A 20,806-nucleotide genomic window follows, 5' to 3' on the forward strand; every position below is an offset into this window, starting at 1 on the left:
AAAATGGCAAATGTGCTTCAATGTTGGCAAGTCTAAAGTGATGAACATTGGGACAAAAAACCCCAACTTGAAGTATACGCTGATGGGATCTGAGCTGTCAGTGACTGACCAGGAGAGGGATCTTGGGGTTGTGGTGGACAGCTCTTTGAAAGTGTTGACTCAGTGTGCGGCAGCTGTGAGAAAAGCCAATTCCATGCTAGGGATAATTAGGAAGGGGACTGAAAATAAAACTGCTAATATTATAATGCCCTTATACAAAATGATGTGCGGCCACCCCTGGAGTACTGTGTACAATTCTGGTCACCACATCTAAAAAAGGACATTGTAGATCTGGAAAAAGTGCAGAAGAGGGCAACCAAGATGATCAGGGGCCTAGAGCACCTTTCTTATGAGGCAAGACTACAACACCTGGGGCTATTTAGTTTAGAAAAAAGATTACTGCAGGGAGACATGATAGAGGTCTATAAAATCATGCATGGTGTGGAGAAAGTGGACAGAGAGAAATTCTTCTCCCTCTCACATAACATTAGAACCAGGAGTCTTCCCATGAAATCGATTGCCAGGAAATCTAGGACCAACAAAAGGAAGTATTTTTTCACACAACGCATAATCAACTTGTGGAATTCTCTGCCACAAGATGTGGTGACAGCCAACAACCTGGAAGGGTTTAAGAGGGGCTTGGATAGCTTCATGGAGGAGAGGTCTTTCAATGGCTACTAGTCTGAGGGCTATAGGCCACTTCCAGCCTCAGAGGCAGGATGCTTCTGAGTACCAGTTGCAGGGGAGTAACAGCAGGAGAGAGGGCATGACAACTCCTGCCTGTGGCTCCCAGTAGCATCTGGTGGGCCACTGTGTGAAACAGGATGCTGAACTAGATGGGCCTCCCTTGGGCCTGATAGAGGGCTGTCCTTATGTTCAGTGAAAGAGTTAAGGTCATGAAGCTGGGGGGAAACTCTGTGGTGCCCCCGCTTCCCTTGATAGCCTAAGCACGTGCCTGTTTTGCCTTATGGTTAATCCAGGGCTGCGTGTAGTTCCTATATGATGATAGCATTAAATGTGTTCAAGGAGATCAATCCAACCGTTGATTTTTAATGAATTTTTAAAAAAGTTTTAAAAACTCATCCATCCATTTGCAAATGCTGTTTTTTTTGTTTGTTTGTTTCCCCCCATACAGCATCTTATTGCAAAGCAGGGCGAAATGTGAAAAGCAATGTATGTAAGTGGTGTGACAACACATATCCAATCTGTGAAGAAAAAGTGTGCTACACCAATTGTGACTTAAGCTCCTATTGTGAAAAACCAGATGAAATCTGTGTGTCTATATGGTAAGCGGGGGGGCAGGGGCGTGCAAAATGAGCACTCTTTAATGGTCAGTAAATGATTAATTAAACCTAATACACAATATCAGAACGTGATAACAATTGATGCATATATATTATTGGTAAGATTCACTAAGCAACAACAGAAGTGAGCAACACACCATCTGTGTTAGAGAGATTTCTTCTGCTAATTGGAAAAAATTGGAAAGGTAAATAAAATCTAATGAGAAAGAGGCTGCAACATTTGCAAACAACAGACACAGAATGGCAGTTTCTATGTGAAACCCAGGGAATTGTTGTTTTATTCAAGCCACAATTAGGTAACAAAATAGGGTTTGAGCCGTGTTTACTTTTCTAGCTATGGTTTGAAACTATATGGTTTGAAATTTGTTATGTTTAGAATCCAGAGGGAAAAGCGGTGGTATGCAAGGACAAGACAGTGGAGTGGAAACAGGAATATTAATAGTTTAATGAAATAGATATTACTAGCTAGGCTGGGCGCAGAGCATCTGTGCTTCTAGTTTATCGCCTGTCGTGCACCCACCACCACACAGTCGCTCTTTTGTCGCCCGCCTGTTGCAGCCTCCTTCTTTGCCCGTCCCTGTCTGATCCTGCTGCCTCCTTCCGCCTGCTGCCGCCGCCGCCATTTTCTTGGCACCGTTCCCTTCCCCGCACACCATCCCGTGGCTAGCCTATCCGGCAACTCTCAGAACTCTTGCGAGGGCTGCCACTCATGGGATTAGCCATGAGTATGCCTTAGAGCAACCACTGGGGCTGGGGATTATGGGAGTTGAAGTCCAATAACATCTAGAGACCCAACGTTGAAAATCCCTGCCTTAGAGAATTAAATATATAGATGTACAGAGAGGCAAGTACAGACTGCTTTTCAGTGCTCTTGCTGTTGGCTGGTTTTTTTTAGCCCCACCTCTACTCCAGGTCTGGACTACAAGTAACTAAAACCCCATTCAAAAGCTGGCCTGGATCAAGGAATGGGTTAACCAAAAACACCATAATGTGTAATGGTGGTTTAGTTCAAACTGAAAGTGAAAGCTTTCAGTGTCTGCCTCTTGTATGCAGAAAGAGTACACAAGCCCATGGCAGTCCAAGATTCATTCTCATAGGGGGATTCCCTGGTTTTCTGCCATGTCTGAACTTGGCCCTAATCGTCTGGAAGGTAGATGAAAGCTTGAATATGAACAATCAATTAATTCTACATCTCAGCTCAGACATCCCCCCCCCTTTTTTTTTACAGCTATGTTCATCCCAGTTTCGTTTTCTATACTGTTCCATTCTTAATCATGGAAGTTAAATAAGTGCGGGGCAGGGCGGGGGAGTGTTTTGTTAACAGGCAGAAACTTGCATGCTGCAGAAAAGAAATCAGTGGACAACTACTTCTGGGATAGATCTTGGGGCCTATTTTATCCCATATTTTCACGAGTTTCCTTGGGGAAGGCAGGAAGAATGTGTGAATGAAAATGGCAGACAACACAAAATTAGGAGGCATTATTAGACAAAGGAGGAGGTTCAAAGAATGAACTGACGATGGTACTAATAAAGTTAATTTCAGCAGTACTAAATATAAAATCACATTGCTGGGAGCAAACAATTGACCTTTTTTAGTTAGACACAGTGGCACTCTTACCCCAGGACTTTGGGTGTGTGTAGTGGGATGATGCTTAACTTGCAGCAGTGTGTGTGTGTGTGTGTGTGTGTGTGTGTGTGTGTGTGTGTGTGTGTGTGTGTGCGGGCTCCAAAGGCCTCTAGGTCAAGGCTCCAAAATTACCTAAGTACATCTCTGATTAGATGGGGGCTTTTCAGATGGAAATGAAGGAGGAATGAGAACTTTCGTGACTATGAGTGTCAGTTCTGATGCTCCTACAAAGAGCTTCATCAGGTCTTTGGTAACTTTTGGATGTATTAAATAAAGCATCAGGAAATACTGATCTCCTTGTACAAGGCACCAATGAGGTCACACTGGGATATGGTATCCAATTTTGGTAATTCATTATCAAAGTCCAATAAATTCCAAGTTGGTGAACCTGACAAAATGAGTAAGTAGAAATGACAGCAGGATTTGAAATGTTTATGAGGAGGGTTTTTAAAAAGTTTTATCTATTGCCATGCTACTTGAAAGATGTTAAAAGTGCAGCTGTCATTTACAATAGGCTGTACTGGCTTACATTACTTGGCTTTCACAATGACCAGTTCTTGGCTTCCTGTGCATTTCAGGAAACAAGACAATGAAAGCATTAGGGTGACCACTCTCTGCCACAACCCGCAGCTCCCTGTGGAAAATGTCATGGTTCCCAATTATAACACATCACAGTGCGTTATGGCCCGACAGCACAATGAGGATGGGATACTTTACGTTTGTGGCTGTGTGAATGAACAAGAATGCAATGACAAACTTATATTTAAAAACCATACCAATGGTGAGTATGTGGTTGGTGGCATGCATATATACGATTCGATTTTTTTTTTAAATTGAAAGCAAAAAGAATATCAAATACCTGGGCTGGGAAAGACCTTGGCAGTAGGTAGCTGGAACAGAACAGATGATACTAGGCTAGATGGACGGATGGTCTGACTCAGTATGCCCCCCCCCCGCCCAAGAAACATCATTGTTTTTCTTGAAATCCCCAACTCATATCATTGTCCCTGCATCTCACCATACATCACCATAACATTTTGTAGTGTGTTGACCTTGTCAAGTGTTGGTTTTGCAAGGAGTGAGATCTGTTTCCCATTATGCAGTTTAAAAATAGGGATGGTACAACCTCCCACCTCCCAAACATTCCAATGAAAGTTTCTATGTCAGGCAAAAACATAAAAATAATAAAACACCAGGCTGGGTCATGTGTGGGAAGAAACCAACTGCAGGAATGAGATGCCTTTCCACCACTGCTGTGTTGTCGTGACTGGAGTCTGCTCAGCTTAGGCCAAACGGCTAGCAGGGGTCATTGTTGCTTCAAGCAGAATTTGTGCTGCATGGTTGTGTTGAGCCTTGCAAACTGTTGAAGCACCCAGGGTTGAAAAGCTGTTGGCCATTTCATTCCTTCTCTCGGTGTCCTTCAAATGTTCAAAACAATTTTACAATAATCTTCAGAGTTCGGGAAGAAGCCAACCAAATACAAAATATGCCATATCCTCTCTTACACGGTTGTGAAGAAATGCCAGGATCATGAGGGAATGGCTGTAGCTACAGCCTCTTAGATAATATACATATCAAAAAATATATTGCCAAGTTCATAAAAATGTCAACTGAGATCGGTACCCTGTAGCTATCTAGATATTGTGCCCTCCTCGTAGCTCGTATCATCTGATCTTCATTTTGCAGAACCATTTCATTTCTGTAAGAGACAGCACTTGGAAGCACACAGAAATCTGAGGCGATGGTTTAAGTTTTCTTTACATTTTAGCATTTGTTTTCATAGAAAACAATTGCCTGGCAGATATTTCTTCAGGCTTGTTTAATGGTCGCCGCTATCATCGAAGGACTTTGCAACACAGGGGGCAACATACTTAAGCAGCCTGGGGGAGTTATGTACACAGTCATTACTTCAGCGCTCTCACATATAACTCCTTGAAAATCCTCTGAAAACACTCTGTTTTCCATTGAATTGTGGAGTTTCAATGATGCGGTCATACCCATCAGGTAAATCCATTAGAGCAGTAGGAGATAGCCAGGCCTTGCGCTTTCCAAAACAAACTTAAATTATATCATTTGAGGTTGTACTTGTGGTTTGAACTCAATGCCTATTTTAGAAACTTTCACAGCTTAGCAGAAGTTAGCTGCGGCAGATTTTTTTGGAATCTGCCAAATAAAACAGCCAAGTGCTTCGGGTTTCTTTTTCCAGTATCTGAATTGTAGACTGCACCCACTGAGGTCATGCAGGCAGGGCTTTTGCCTACGGGATGGTTCTTGAACTTTTCTTCCTCAGCTATCCTATTTGGCCCCACATCTTCTCAAGGTTTTATTTGAATTTCATGACTAGCAGTGGGGAACTGCACATATTGAAAGGATGAGCCACGTCTCTTCCATATTCTTTCCTTAGGATAATCAGATAATTAATAGCAGGGACATTTCTGTTTTTCAAAAGACTTGGAGCAGATGAGTTACCAGCATGTTCCATGTGTGTTTGTGTACAGGAATTAAGAGCCGAGTTCTTGCAAAGATTGTTTGTTTCAGTCAGTAAAAAGATGTGGCCCAGTTATGTTGCTTTCTACTGACTCAGACCATTGACCCAGGGGTGTAGCCACAAAGGTGACAGGGGACCCAAGTGCTTAGGGGTCACAGACACCCCCAGCTGCTTCCTCCTCCTCTAGATGCTAACCCCCAACTTGCACTGGCTGCTCTCTCCAGAAGTCAGGCCAGCTGGGTGAGACAGGGCCTACCTTAAAGGTGTTGGAGATGGACTTTCAGTGCATTGACCTTTTGCACCAACTATCCTAATGACCACTAGGGGCACTGAGAGTAGAGATAGTAACCAATAAATACTTAGTATCTCCATCTCCATGTGTCTTCACTAAATAGCTGCAACAACTAAACTCTGCAACTGGAGTGGGTAGCTTCTTTAGTGCTGTGCGAATTAACTGGGAGATACAAATTGCAACCCCTAACCAAAGGGTCCACCTTGTTGGGCTCAAGGCAGCCCTGCCTCACCAAATTGGCATGGTGATGTAATCAGGCCGTGTCGGCTTGGTTGGAGAATGACGCAGAATTGGGATGCCCCAGCAGGTAGGCACTCCGCACTGCTGCTGCCCAGCAAAGGCGAGGGGAGGCATCTTCCAATCCTGTCCCAGGGCCTCCTTCAACCTAGCCACTGCTATGACTGGCAGTGACTTTCCAAGGCTTTGGGCATTAGTCCCTCTGAATGCTGCTAGCTGAGATTCTTTGAGCGAGAGGTATCGGGTGCTTTTACCAATCAGGCTCCTTCCCAACTCACGTTTCTTAATCAGAGCTGAGTAAGATCCAGGAGAAGAAAGTTATTAGCATTATATTAGCATAGAGCTAATATCACTAGAGCCAACTAAGATACAAGGGAAGAGAGTTCTTAGCATTGCATTAGCACAAAGGGTTATTAGGGTCCTGCCTTTGGGGAAAAGCTGTTCTGTGCTCACCAGATGCCTTATGAAGAGACTTGCTTGCTGCCTCTTCTTTTCCCTTCGCTGCAGGATATTCCATGTTACAAAGCAAAGAAATCATTCCGGTGGCTGCCATCAGCCTGTTGCCCCCACTGCTAGTCGCCATCATGATCACAGTGGTATTCTACCTCTGCCGAACTCACAAGCAGAGGACCAGGTCCAAGGACTGGGCCCAGAAACAAAGCCAGCGTCACACACTGGCCAAACCGAGCAGAGCCACCAGCTATGATGATATCCTGTCAGTCAAAACAGACCACCACTCCCGCCTGAGCTCAGCCTGCGCCAACAGCATCAACCATAACACTGAGCTGTTGCCCATTGAGCTGGATGAGAGAGTGGGGAAAGGACAGTTTGCTGAAGTCTGGAGAGCGAAACTGAAACACACCTCGTCGGGCCAGTATGAGACGGTGGCAATTAAGATTTTCCCTTGTGAGGAGTATGCCTCCTGGAGAAATGAAAGCCGGATCTTCGCTGATGCCAACCTTAAGCATGACGGCGTCCTTCAGTTTCTCACGGCAGAAGAGAGACACTCTGGACTCCAGAAAGAGTACTGGCTCATCACAGCCTACCACAGTCAGGGAAACCTCAAGGACTACTTGACTAGGCATGTTCTGAGTTGGAGGGACTTGCAAAAAGTGGCTGGTTCCCTCGTGAGTGGCGTGGCCCACTTGCACAGTGACTATACTGCCTGTGGAAGTCCAAAGATCCCCATTGCCCACCGGGATATCAAAAGCACAAATATCCTCATAAAGAACGAGAAGGAATGCGTGCTCTGTGATTTTGGAATTGCTCTGAGGCTGGATCCATCCTTATCCGTGGAAGATTTTGCTAATAGTGGACAGGTGAGTGTTGTAAAACAAACCAGATAGGCAGCTCATTCTGCCTGATGGAAAAGCATCTTCCACACACTGGCCACATTCAGACATAATGGCTTACCTCAGTTAAACCGGGCCGAGGTTTTAACTCTGATATGCCCAAATGTGCAAAACTGTGGTTATGGCCCAAAAACTGACTCTGGTTTTTATTGTTGGAGGTTTGCGTCACCAACTCCAATTGGAACCTTCAATTATCTCCAAGGTTCGCTGCTGACAACAGAGGCTTTGTTGCCAAGGTGTTACATCTGACCGCTGACGCAGCTATAACTGTGGTTTTACATTGATTTTCAAACCACGATCCCAAGGACGTGGCTGCTCCATGCTTTCAGCGCCTCTCGCTGGAAGCCTCTCAGAAAATCAGCCATGCCCCTCCTATGTGGCTATGGAGTTGCCAGGCGACAGGGATGCCACCATGCCCCATCCTGGACTGGCCAACCTGTCGAGCCAGGCAGTGGCATGGGGGCAGTCTCGATTCCCACTTCCCCCCTGCTCCCCCCACCTGGAAGGCGGTAGGGCGAGGGCACAAGATGACAGGATGGGCACTAAGTGTTTGGCTCCCCAACAAGGGCGCAACAGTCATGTACGCTCACAAGCACAGACACTCCAAGTGGCAACGTGAGCAGGGCACCCCATTACAGTGAATAGAGCCACAGGTTGCTTATTTGTTGTTATTCTGTCTCTCACAGCTACAATAAACCTACCATTCCAATTATAGCCTGGTCATTTCTGTGTCAGAGGGCAAACGGACAAAATCAGCAGGGGATCAAATACTTATTTCCCTCACTGTACATCTCGTTTGGCCCTTAGTCTGCATCCCAAATTTCCCTCTTCAGCATGACACTGAGATGGGGAAAGTGTTTGGTGAAAATTTTGATAGTCACAGTCAAATCTAACATTATTATAGGCCCATTCACACATTATGTCCCACACTCATACACAGGTGCAGTCATTGACATATTATGTGGAACACAAGTACAGAAGTACACTTCCTGTTTGTACCATGCATTTGAAGGGCCTGGATCCAGGTTTACTCTTAAAAGCAACACAAGTACAGTCATTCACACAAACCCATTTATTTATTTATTATTATTGTTTACACAGTCAGACAGGTGTTATTGACTGGTTTGTTTTATCCAGACATCAAGTCCTTCCCAAGGACCTGGGATGGCTGAATTTTATTATCAATGTGGTTGCTGTTATTATTATAGATATCATCGCAGAGTATAGGCTGTTCCCAGTAAAGCTGCTTTTTGTAATTGGCTGGTGGTGATTTCTGTGGCCCCCCTATGGTGTTGAGATGCTCTTCAAGTTGTTTTGGAACTGCACCTAGCGCACCAATTACCACTGGGATTATTTTGGTCTTCTTCTGCCACAGCCTTTCAATTTCAGTTTGTAGATCTTTGTATTTTGTTATTTTTTCTATTTCTTTTTCTTCTATTCTGCTGTCACCTGGTATTGCTATGTCAATTATTTTAACTTGTTTTTCTTTCTTCTCGACTACAGTTATATCTGGTGTATTGTGTGGCAGATGTTTGTCTGTAGTCGGAAGTCCCATATTATATTATATTAATAATAATAATAATAATAATAATTCAATTTCTATACCTTCCAAAAATGGCTCAGTGTGACATCTGCACACTCATACAACACAATGTCTGAATTGGGCTTATATGTGAAAGCATTCCTGGCTGACAGGTACTTTAAGTATATTATAGTTTAGTATATTAGCATATTAGTAATAGGCTTTAAAAAATGGAATCCAGACTACCTTATGTCCCAGGTTTTTTGCTAAGTATAGAAGCTGATATGAGGAAAGTTACAAAAAATAGTCCCATTGCAATTAAAGTTTTTAATGGGGCTACTTTAATTTCCCTTATGTCAGCCAAAATGTCTGATGTCACATACTTTATAATGCACTGTAGCCTCCCTTCTATTTGAAAGCAACAGGGTTCACACACATTCTAAAGTCTACTCATTCTGTGATCAGGTGGGTACGGCCAGATATATGGCTCCTGAAGTTTTGGAATCCAGAGTGAACCTTGAAGATCTAGAGTCCTTTAAACAAATGGATGTCTATTCCATGGCCCTGGTTCTATGGGAGATCGCCTCCAGGTGCGACGCTATAGGAGGTAAGACCATGGCAGTGGTACTTGTCAAGGTGTACTTCCAACAGCAAGCTGGAGGGGGTGGATGGGGAGGATATAGCTCAGTTAGAGCATACATTCGATGCAAGAGGTCCACATGCCAATCCCTGGCATTTTCAGTAGAAAGGATATCAGATAACAGATCTGGGAAAGGCTCCAGCCTACTTCCTCTTGTCAAACTGGGAGCGAGATGGACCAGTGGCTGAATTTAGTTTCTCCATATGGTTCCCACATGTCTGTACAATCTTCCCACTAGGAAATAATGGTTACAACTCTGTTATATAAAAACAGAACTTGCTATGAGACTGCTGCTCACTCCATATCATCTAAACACTAGCATTCCAAGGAGCTTGAAGAAAGCAGCTAAAATGTCAGACAGTAAAGGAGCAGACACTTCATTGGTAGACAGTAATAAAAATCAGTTAGTGTAAGTGAATGTAAAGTATTGCTTAACACAGTTATAGCTTTCTGTAAACAAACTGTTTTTTTTTTTAAATTGCAGTAATGACAATTTCCCTGGCTAATCAAAAGTGTGTGTACTTTGTGTGGGTCCAAATATTAACATGTGGAGGAGCCTATGAGAGCAGTATATGCAAAATCTATGCTCAAGTGCAGCAAATGTACTAGAGAGTGGAACTATGCTGCATTGGTATAATAGGGATTTTGGTTATGAATTATTAGGAATATAGGAAGCTGCCTTGGTCCATTTAGCTCAGTATTGTCAACACATTGGCTGGAAGCAGCTCTCCAAGGTTCAGGCAAGAGTCTTTCCCTCCCCTATCTGGAGGTGCCAGGGAGTGAACCTGGGCCCTTCTGCATATTGCTGAGCTACAGCCCTATTAACTCAGAAGTAAGCCAAAATGCTGAGCAAGTTAGCAGCCTCTGTTCTAAGCTAGCATAATCCTGATTATTGCGCTTACATCAAGGGCAGTGAATGAGACAATAGCATGGAATCTCTTGCCTTCCCACCTCTGTGTATCCAACACAACCTGGTTTGGCCGTATATACAACTACATCTGTTTGAAAGGGTTTTTTTGGGGGGGGGTTAGTGCCCTATTAAATTGGCTAAAGTCAGTATTTTGTGGACATTTAATGAGGCAAGCTTCTTTTTGAAAATATTTCAAATTTAAGAAACTTATCTTAAACAGGTCACCTGTCAAAAGATGTCCACAAACTCTTTTCTGCCAAGCCATTACTACTAAACAGCCCTTCACCAGGGGCAGCTACATTGTTACTACTTCTATTATTATTGTGCCATTCCCTCAAAAGGAGCACAGGACAGCATATATGATTCAGCAGCAGTTCTCATGTCCTTACTTGCCACTGTGTCATGGGCACCCAGCCTAAGTTTGTAACATTCTTTTGGAAAACAGTGGAGGTGGGGGGAGCTCTTCACAGGTGGTCTGCTGGAAAAGCCAGGGAAGCAATATGGAGGCTGAAAAAGTTGTTCCGAATCTGAAACCTGCTCTTGACCTTGCAGTCTGAGGAAAGACCTTGCAGTCAATACATCTGGAGTGGATCTGGCTGCAGAGATTTGCTAGCTGTACAAGCAATGCCTCTCAAATCACTCTGCCACATTCTTCCAATATTTATATGCAACATTTCAACAACAAAAATCCCAAAGCAGTTTATATAGCAAGAGATATGAGAAAATGCTATCCTGTCTCAGTCCTGAAGGGAACAAGGAAAACACCGGCAAGAGTCACTGGGAGGAATGCTATGCTAGGGACAGTTGTAACCTGCCTGCTCAATCTAGGAGAGCCTTCACTAAAAAGTTTCTCTTGGCTCAGTTAGCAGGGACCGATATTGCTACTTGGACCAACAGTTACTTGTTGGGTTATTTTGCACTTATTTTATCACCTGCCTTCTTTGAACTACAGTATTTCCCTACCAAGCATGTCTTATGGGTATCACAAATGATGTACATTAATATAATTTCCTTGTAGAGGTCAAACCTTATGAGCTCCCGTTTGGATCAAAGGTCCGGGAGCAACCCTGCATGGAAGTTATGAGGGACATTGTACTGCATGGCCGAGGACGACCAGAGATACCAAGTAATTGGCTGATGCATCAGGTAAGGCAATTATAGGCAAAAAGAAAGGTCATGTCTGCTCCACTGCAGCTTATAAAACTATCTGGGGTGCTGATATGACCCCAAGAATCGCCTTATTGGAGAATTCCAACATTAGCAAGCCTGATGGTTCTGGGAAGGCCACAAGCAGCAGCAGATGATGATCATCTAGCATAAGGTAGCCAAGGGAGTTGCTAGGTGGACAATACAATAGTGATGGTGTCTCTCTCTCTCTCCCCACCCCCCACTCCCTGGAATTTGTTATTTCTCCGTGTAAACCACCCTGAGCCATTTTTGGAAGGGCCGTATAGAAATCGAATGAATGAATGGAATTTCTACCCAGTCTACCTATATGGAACCTCCCATTTCCAGATCTGAAGCTGTAGTGATTTCCTTATGTTGCCATTGTTACTAGGAGTTGAAAGCCAGTCTGGGATTGGGTGAAATTCATATTCTGGACAGAACAGAATTTCCCATGAAGTACCAGGTTTGCAGTCTGGGGAAAATCCTGACTCTGGCTTTCCTCCTGGATAGCCAGGTGGCAACTGTAACCAAGAATTCCTTTGCTCAGCTTTGATTTGGGCATCAGGTGCATCCTCTTGTGGAGACACTAGATCTAGCTATTACTACCCATGCCTTGGCCACATCAAACAAAGCTGGACTACCATAATGCGCTTTACATAGGCCTGACCTTAAGAAGCATTTAGAAACTTCAGCTGCTTCAAAAGGCACCAAGATTACTCTCAGGAGCCTGGTCCAACTTCCATTGTTCTTCCACCTACAGTTGCTCCTGACTTGTTTCCAGGCTCAGTTAAAGGTGCTGGTTATCTTTAAAGGCCAAAATGGCTTGGGCCCAAGGTTTTTTATGGTGACGGAAGACAGAGTCTCTTTGGAGGCAATGGCTAGGTACGGACAGAGGTGCACTTAGGTAATTTTGGAGCCTGGACCTAAAGGCCTTTGGAGCGCCTCCGTGCTCCACTGCAAGTTAAGCATCATCCCCCTACACACACACACACACACACACACACACACACACACACACACACACACAATATTCATGCAAATATGCAGTAGCAGAAACATTTCAAAATGCAAGTTAATATATTCCCATCCCACATTTTTCTTTTCCCACTCCCCACTCTGTCTCTAAAGCACCTGTCACAGGTCATAATCACACTCAGCCGCCTGCTGCAATGCAGGCCTGCAGTGATCACACCACCTGGGACAATCTAAAGGGGATTTGGGGGCTTTAGGGGGTGTGGAGGCCCTGGACTTCATCCCCAAAGTCCTGGGGTAAGAGCACCACTGGCTATGGAACCTCCTTTCCCTGAAGTGTGTATTGCTCCCTCATTGGCTGTTTTTCATCACATGACCAGGACCTTTCTGTTCAGCCCAGGTATTCCCTGCCATCTACTGGATTTTATTTATATCTCACCTTTCAGTCAGCTCATGATTGAAGGGAGGCGGCTGACAATAGAGTATAATACACAAAACAAAGTTAATGTAAGACAAAAATAGAAGCAAGAAAAACACAGCATTTCTGAAGAAAATGCATCAAAAGGGCCTTTAGGAATAAAGTCTTCATAGGCCATTTAAAAGTGACAAGATGGAACCTGCTGCACCTTCCTGGCGAACATATTCCATAGGTGTGGGTTCCAATAAAACATCAGTTGTATCCGTGTTTGGCTACTGTGCTCTTTGCAGTTTATGATTAGCAGATTTTTTTAAAAAATTGATGGTGCTTCTTTGAGTATTTTATGGAAAAGCAGTATGTTACAAGAAAGGCTATCCTGAGGATAAGCAGCAGTCTCTGCTAGGGGTGTGCAAACAGGTTCGCTGTTAAATCAGTTTGGTTCAACCTTTCGGGGTCAAACTGAATCACTCCTTGTTCGGTCTGACCTCGAACCAAACACCCCCCAATGTTTGAGGGGTTCGCGAGCTGACAGTTAATTTTTGTTACCTTTACTCCACTTGGGGGAGTTCCTGGAGGCGGTAGTCGGGGGGTCCACAGAGGTTCCCCTTCCCCCCACCGGCCTCCGTAATCACCTCCTCGGCCGGTTCGGCCACTCTTCGGCCCCGGCCACACAGAGGCCATGTGTGCAGGCTGCATAATGGCTGGTGGGTGATGGCTGAAAACTGGCCAAAGAGCGGCTGAACGGGTGATTACGGAGGCTGGCGGGGGGAGGGGGAACCTCCGCGGACCTCCCCACACACATACCGCCTCCAGGAACCTCCCCCAAGGGGAATAAAGGTAATTTTTTTAAAAATGATGTCAGCTCGCAAACCCCCTGGACTAAACTGAATGGAGTTGGAGGGGATGCCGGACCAAACTGGCCTCAAACCGAACCGGGCCAGCCAGTTCTGTGCATATCCTTCGTCTCTGCCAGTTATTACCACATGGGATGACATGCTTAAGATTTGAATCTGAAAAATTGGTAAGCTTGAGATCAATCCTCAATGGACTATGGCCTGTTTTGAAAGAGCAGCAGGAAGTGGAGGCTGAATTACTCTCGTCTTCCACCCCCACTATCTCTAAGGACTGATGCAGACATAAGTGTGATCTCTTACTGCAGGTAAGAAAACAAAGAGGCTACAGCTTCAAACCCTTGTTTCAATACAGAGTTTTGATTTGCTGTAATCTTGCAGAAATATGCATGCCAGAAATTAAGATGTATTTTCTAATAAATTAGCAATTTATGCAGGCGGGAGCATAATCCACAATCATTTTCCAGTGGAGAATGCATATGATAAACCTAGTACACTTCATACTAGGCAAAACATTTTTCTCTCTTGGATAATCACAGTGAGGCTTATGAGAGTAGCACTAAGCCTGCAACTTCCTCATTCTGATGCTTAAGACCTTCCCTCTTTCCCTAGTTTCAGGTTACTAACTCTCCTTGCTCCTTGTTTGTTTCAGGGAATGCATTTTCTGTGTGACACCATCACAGAATGCTGGGATCATGACCCCGAAGCTAGACTCACAGCACACTGTGTAGCAGAGCGGTTCAACCTGATGGCACAGACAGATTGTGACGACATCCTCAATAACAACAACACTGACAATGAGGCAAGGAAAATGGGCTGCCGGGTAGATGAGAATCAAGAGAATGAAAGGAACAGCCAGTGACTGGGAGAAGAAGCACACACAAGACAGAAGCATCAATGCGCATGCCACTCTACAAAAATGTATCACAATGCCCCACATTTAGTTTGTTGAATGAATGAATGAAGTAGAACTTATTTATAAGACCTTTTTATTCCCTAGGCACAAGGCAGAGCCACTGTATTAATTTTATGTACAGCACAATATATAAGTCACTTTATAATTATTTTAAATGTTAAAAAGTACACAAAGCATTATGCTTTCTTTTCAAACAAGATTAACAGTTAATGGGCAGCTTACATTTCTTCTTCTTCTTCTTCTTCATCAACTTTCCTTCTTTACAAGGGGCAAGGCACAGGAAGTCTTAACCCTAGTTTGTCATTGGTCCACACAAGAAATCTGCAGGAACTATTAGACACTAGTCAGATAAAAGCGGAACACACCTGATCTTTTTAAAAAACCAATTATATAGGCTTACAGAGTTTTGAACAATTATTTCATCAATGTGTTAAAGAAACCATAATCAATATAAAGTTAGCTCCAAAATAAGGCCTGCCCCCACATTCTTGAAGTATTTCCCTCTAATTTCTACTAAGCTGGAAAATTGTCTCTATCACTTCCAATCCCCACAATTTGTCTAACAAGAAAGAGAGAGAACTCACTTGTCCATGAAGCAAGTTCTCTCTGGTCCGAGGACTCTACCTTTCTAGAGCATACACTAAAGGTTGGAATCCAAAGGACACATATGGGCTTCTGGTCAGGAGTGAGCACTTTCTGCTTCCGCTACTGCCCACAGTCGTACCCTCATGCTCTCCAAAAAGCCACTCATGTATGCCAGGGCACCCTCTAGAACAGCATCTGACACGGTGCAAGGAGCTGCAACTCACATGTCAGGAAGGTTTCTGTACAAACAAGGAAGAGCTTTTGGCACATGTATGGGCTCTTTTTAGATCCTTGCATAGAAAAGCATCTTTAAAACACCAACTTGGAACTTCAGCACAACTTAACGCAACAAGACTTACTTCAAGAAGACAGGCTTAATACCCGAGTGCAAGATGCTGTTTTTGTAGCACTCTGGTATGCTGAAACAGCAGTTATTGAACAGTGAAATTACCCCTGAAACGGATGCCCTACTGGAAGCGAGATGGTTTTGAATGGGTGGTTGTCAGAGTTATACAAGTTGATGGAAGCAGACAGCTTGCTTACTATACCACAGCAACACTTCATGCTATTAGGAAAGTTGTACACTCCCTGTGAAGAAGAAAAAAATCAACTACATAATTTAAAATTTATATCTGTGGTTTTTAAATTTGTTTAACAAATTTTAAAAAAATGTTTTTAAGGTTGGGTGGAACTGTGATTTTCAAGATTCGTTGAAAGCCTCCAGATCCTGAGCTGGATTCCACAATCTGAAGCAGTCAGCATTGATCACCCAATTTCTATGAAATAGGCAAAACAAATAGTTACTTTTGGTAACTTTATTTCCTCCTCTCCCCATTTCTCACACATGGAATCATACATTACTTGCATTGAGATTTCAGTGCATTTCACAGCAAAAAAAAAAAAAAAAAGGGTACAAGGGTATCTCAATAGGTGTGCGTGAAACCCCCCAGATTTCCTTTTTGCACACTTTTCAGCCTTTGTGGAATATTAGTATTACTGCATTCTTGGGTTAATAAGATGTTCTTTTCCCTCAAGATGGAAGAAAATAAAAATACTTAAACAGCGCAGACACACAGTTCGTAAGTTTTCATGATGGTAGAGGCCCCACTATTGACAAGAACCAGAAGGTGACAGATAATGGTATATACACTGATTGGAAGACTACATAAGAAGAAACAGAGTAAGGCACCACTCTTAGAAAAATTAAGGTAGCTTGTAGTAGTAACAACAAGAATGAAAGCCATAAATCAGTACTATTCTTAATTGCCAGCAATTTTTAGATTTCAGTGACATATTGGTATCATAAAAAACGTTTTTACCCGAACATGGTTTCCTCATATCAGATTGCAATTGGTTATGTATGTAGTCCCATAGCAAAAAACACCTTTTCAGGTACTATAGAAAAACCAAAGTGACTGTCTCTGTACTTGAAGGGTACACACAGATGGCTGACTTTGACCATACAGACAAGACAAATCAAACCACTTGCCTGGACAACCTGTAATACTGACTCTGTGTCAGAGATGATTCAAGGCAGGGGGAGGGTGGAGGAAGAGAGCTGAAGGAAATTAATACAATTTTGTAAATGGTTGCATCATTCAGGTCTAGGCCTTAGTCTTTAAGAGGCAGGACATCTTCACGGTATTTACAGCATGAAGCGACTATAAACAGTCTGCGAAGTTAAATAATCTGGAGCTGAAATTTGTTCAGAATTTTTCTCATCCCTTGCTCCCACCCTCCTCTTTACTCAACTCTTTCACATATAGGAAAAACCTCATAATTACAATTCTAATCTATTTTAGAATGTTTCCAAAAAGGTATGGTTTAACATTAATCCCTCATTCTTCCACAGCCATGCACACATTGCCTCTGCAGAATAATTTTGAAAAGCAAGTTTCAAGTCCTGATCCATAAAATCCTTAACACTGATTCCAAGCCTCCTCTTCATGGTGTCCGGTCAAGGTAATTCAGAGCAAAAAGTGTGTGTGGTTTTTTTTTAATATGGGCACTGAATAATTCAGAAATGAGTGGAAATTGAAGCACAGGTTCTGAAAAACTGTTCAGGTATTACTCCAGAGGTAAATCCACTTAGGCAAAAGATCATAGCAGCTCTGAATACTACTGCTTGTAGGAGGTGGTGGTTTCTTTGTTTTTAAACATCTTAGGCAGCTTTTGCAGTAGGGTGTGCTTAGAAAGAACACAGTTTATAGTTCAGATAAAATCTTGAGAGCCATATAAAATGTTTTGGTGAAAAAGACAGACATACCCAGCAAGGTTCTCTCTTTACCTTTTGATTTTCTGCAAAGTTAAAGTGCCCTAGCAGTTTTATTCCTTTATGCTTATATAATTTTGTGCAATTGCATAAAAATCCCAAAGGACTCTTAGTGAAATACAGCATTTTGGAAGTTGTAGGGGTTAGATAAGAGAGAAAAATCATTTTGAAGAAATGCCATCTAATTTGTTTCCACTTGTTGATTTTGTACAGCAGGCATTCTTTTCCAAAGGGGGCTATAATACACCCAGCCATCACCCTGAAAATTCAAACAGAGAATGAGATTACAGTTGAATAATGGTTTCCAATGTAAATTGAATGGCAAACATTAATTGCTCTAAGTAGTATACAGCTTTGTGTACTACTGCCCAGGTGTTTGCTTGAGTGGTCGACTTGGCTCTCAAATAATTTGACTATGCACAGACACCAGTTCAAAGCAAAGTGTGTGTTTAATGTGCAGCTTAACACTAGCCAATGCATCCTGAACTTACTCTTCACTACAAGTACAGGGTATCAATTCCTACAAGTGAACTAAGATAATCTTACTGTAGCCTGTGACATGTTTTGGAAGATGACAAGAGAGGCCAAGCCACTTTTCCAAAAGCTGGGCCAAGTGGATGTCTGCAGTGCTTTTGACAAAGTTTTGCGCATTTTAGAGTGGAAGCTCTGCCCACTGAGACACTGTAGTGTTTGGTGGCATATGGTGAAAAGCAGCCATAATGATGACAGACTGAACTATTAGGGGCCATGATAAAAGTTCTGAACTTTGGCAGGCCTGCACAAAATATGGGGCAGGATGCTGTATTTGGCACATGGGTCAACAACTCTCCGCTCTGGTTTAATCCATCAGGTAGCTGTTGGTTTCTCTAACACAGCTAATACATATAGATTTTAAAAGTTCTTCATACATATGTGAATATGCTAAAACCCCCTAATTTTAGGCAAGATTCAGATGCACTATAGACTCAGCTCACAAGTTGATCACCTGTAACTTTTGATCTTTTGGTGATCCAGTATCATTCACAATGTGGGCTTTGTGCCTGCACAAAGTCCCGAGGAAGGATTTTAAGATCCTCCTAGCCCTCTGAAGCTCTGCCCTTTGTACGCAGAGGACGCTAGGTATCCTTCAGCAGCAGAGTACTTCCCAACTCAGTTCCTCAATGGCTACTGTGCAGATTGGACTTCACAAAATAATCAAGGTAAGTGCAGTAGGTACATCTGAAAAGCGGGGAGGGTGGTTAGATGTAGTGAATGATACCGGATCACCAAAAGATTAAAAAAAAGTTACAGATGAGCAACCTGTTTATCTTAATGGTGATCCAGTATCCTTCATAACGTGGGCAGTTAGTGAGCTCTCCTAGTAAAGAAGTGGGTAGAGGATGTGAGTTTACAAAAACTTTTACTCATGGAACAAGATCTGGTCTATAAGCTGCCTCCATGCAGTCGTGTTCAACATATGGAGGCTGTGATGGAGCACATGGCCCCAGTTCTATGAGAGGTTTTGACACTGGTGGAGGCAGTGATGGTGGCCCCGAAACAGTCCTAGAAGGAAGGGGAACCAAGGTGGCCTCTGCCACCATGCTGTGAGTATTATGCATTTGGTCCTGTGTTGTAGGATTTTGCTCAGAACACGAGACAGGAGAGGGAAGGGTGGAAAGAGGTAGTACAGATGGTGGTGGTGGAGGAGGATGGATGATGATAGTTAAAAATCAGAACAAATCTGAAAAACCAAATTTAAAAATCCAAATGTAAAAGGCCTGTGTGAACAAAACGATGAAGCCAGGCAAACCTCACTGCAGAAGCTATTCCATAAACGGAGTGCAATTACCAAAAAGGCCCTCTCCCTGGTAGCCACCCACCTCACCTCATTTGGCAGGGGCACCCGGAGAAGGGCCTCTGAAGAAGATCTTAAGGTATGGGTAGGGACATAGGGGGCAAGGCGCTCTCTCAGGTAACCCAGTCCCAGGCCATTTAGGGCTTTAAAGGTTAAAACCAGCAATTTGAATTGGGCTCGGAAACTGACTGGGAGCCAGCGCAGCTGATGAAGGACTGACATAATATGATCAAAATGTGGTCCAGGGGATTTGAAAGGCATATCCCCCCCCCCCACCCGGGACCCTTTGCCCGCTGCCACTCTCGAGCAGAACACTTTTTGTTGGATTGAGAAGTCCAATTGGGGAGTCTCCCAGCACAGGAAAAGAGCAGAAAGGACATCAGGGTTGACCTCCCATTCATGTTGACAGGACAGGTTTGTTCCTCTACTGAGATTGTCTGCCAACGTGTTGTTGATGCCCTTTATGGGAAGGGAAAACAAGTAGATGTGATGGTGGGTGGACCAGTCCCCAAGATTAATGGACAGGCTGCAAAGGGATTTTGAAACCGTGCCACTTTGGTGGTTGATGTATGCAGCTGTAGTTGTGTTGTTCAGCAGGATGCCATTCAGAGTTGGTCAAAAGGACTTCAGGGCCAAGCAGTTCAATTCCTATTGCAATCATGGAGTAGGGATTGTTGGTGGTTCCTTGCATATAAAGCCCTGCACAATGAGCACCCCAGCCTTTCAAGGAGGCATCCATGGTAAGAGGTAATGTGCAAATAGGAGGATGGAACAGGATGTCCATTATTAGATTTTCTGGTAGAATCCACTAGAACAGGGAGTCCAATATGGGTAGTGGCAGTTGCATTTGCTGGCTGCCCACAGTTGGTCGGAAATTGGAAACACAACCGAAGATGTCACATGTGGAGTCTGGTAATGAACAGTTGCAGTGCAAGACGCCATCAGGCCCAAGAGGAACTGGATGGACTGTGCCTCCTGGGTGGATTTGGACCTGAAGGAGCGGATCATATGCACAATTGAGAGCCACCTCTCCTGGTAGAAAGGCCTGTTTTGCATCTGTGTTCAAAATGGCACCTACAGTGGGTATAGGAAAGAATCACCCCCTTTGATAGACCTTAAATTCTGGCTCCCTTACATCCTGAAATGAAAACACAAAGAACATTCCCTTCACCAGCTGTACTTATCCAATGCAACCTATAACATCCAACTGAAAAACATCACAATTACAGTCCAGAAAAAGTGTCAGAAACAAAAAACAAGAATTACTGAGATTGAAAAAGGATCACCCCCCCAATGTCAATATTCTGTTGAACCACCTTTTGCTTTAATAACAGCCTTGAGTCTGTTGGGATACTTCTCTATCAACCTTGCACATCTAGA

At 43.5% G+C, this 20,806-nt stretch overlaps 2 protein-coding genes across 19 annotated transcripts in view; one reads left to right on the forward strand and one right to left on the reverse strand.

Moving 5' to 3' along the window:
- The window catches only part of LOC128323669 (TGF-beta receptor type-2-like), a 64,633-nt gene extending 49,675 nt beyond the window's left edge, over positions 1–14,958 (forward strand). For 16 of the 17 annotated variants that reach the window (XM_053247239.1, XM_053247254.1, XM_053247257.1 and 13 more), the window contains 6 exons: positions 1,175–1,325; positions 3,549–3,751; positions 6,495–7,306; positions 9,327–9,468; positions 11,430–11,557; positions 14,472–14,958. In XM_053247239.1, coding sequence (XP_053103214.1) covers positions 1,175–1,325; positions 3,549–3,751; positions 6,495–7,306; positions 9,327–9,468; positions 11,430–11,557; positions 14,472–14,681 — 1,646 coding nt within the window. In that variant the 3' untranslated portion in view covers positions 14,682–14,958. The remainder of the gene's footprint in view (positions 1–1,174; positions 1,326–3,548; positions 3,752–6,494; positions 7,307–9,326; positions 9,469–11,429; positions 11,558–14,471) is intronic. The other variant, XM_053247347.1, reaches the window with a different exon arrangement.
- Positions 14,792–20,806, reverse strand: part of OSBPL11 (oxysterol binding protein like 11) — a 91,972-nt gene continuing 85,957 nt past the window's right edge. Inside the window, exon 13 of one of the 2 annotated variants that reach the window (XM_053247192.1) lies at positions 14,792–16,096. In XM_053247192.1, the coding sequence (XP_053103167.1) occupies positions 16,076–16,096 (21 nt within the window). In that variant the 3' untranslated portion in view covers positions 14,792–16,075. Of the gene's footprint in view, positions 16,097–16,120; positions 17,852–20,806 lie in introns of those variants that run through there. The other variant, XM_053247182.1, reaches the window with a different exon arrangement.

Source organism: Hemicordylus capensis, chromosome 1 (genome assembly GCF_027244095.1).
Source record: "Hemicordylus capensis ecotype Gifberg chromosome 1, rHemCap1.1.pri, whole genome shotgun sequence".
NCBI classification, from domain to species: domain Eukaryota; kingdom Metazoa; phylum Chordata; class Lepidosauria; order Squamata; family Cordylidae; genus Hemicordylus; species Hemicordylus capensis.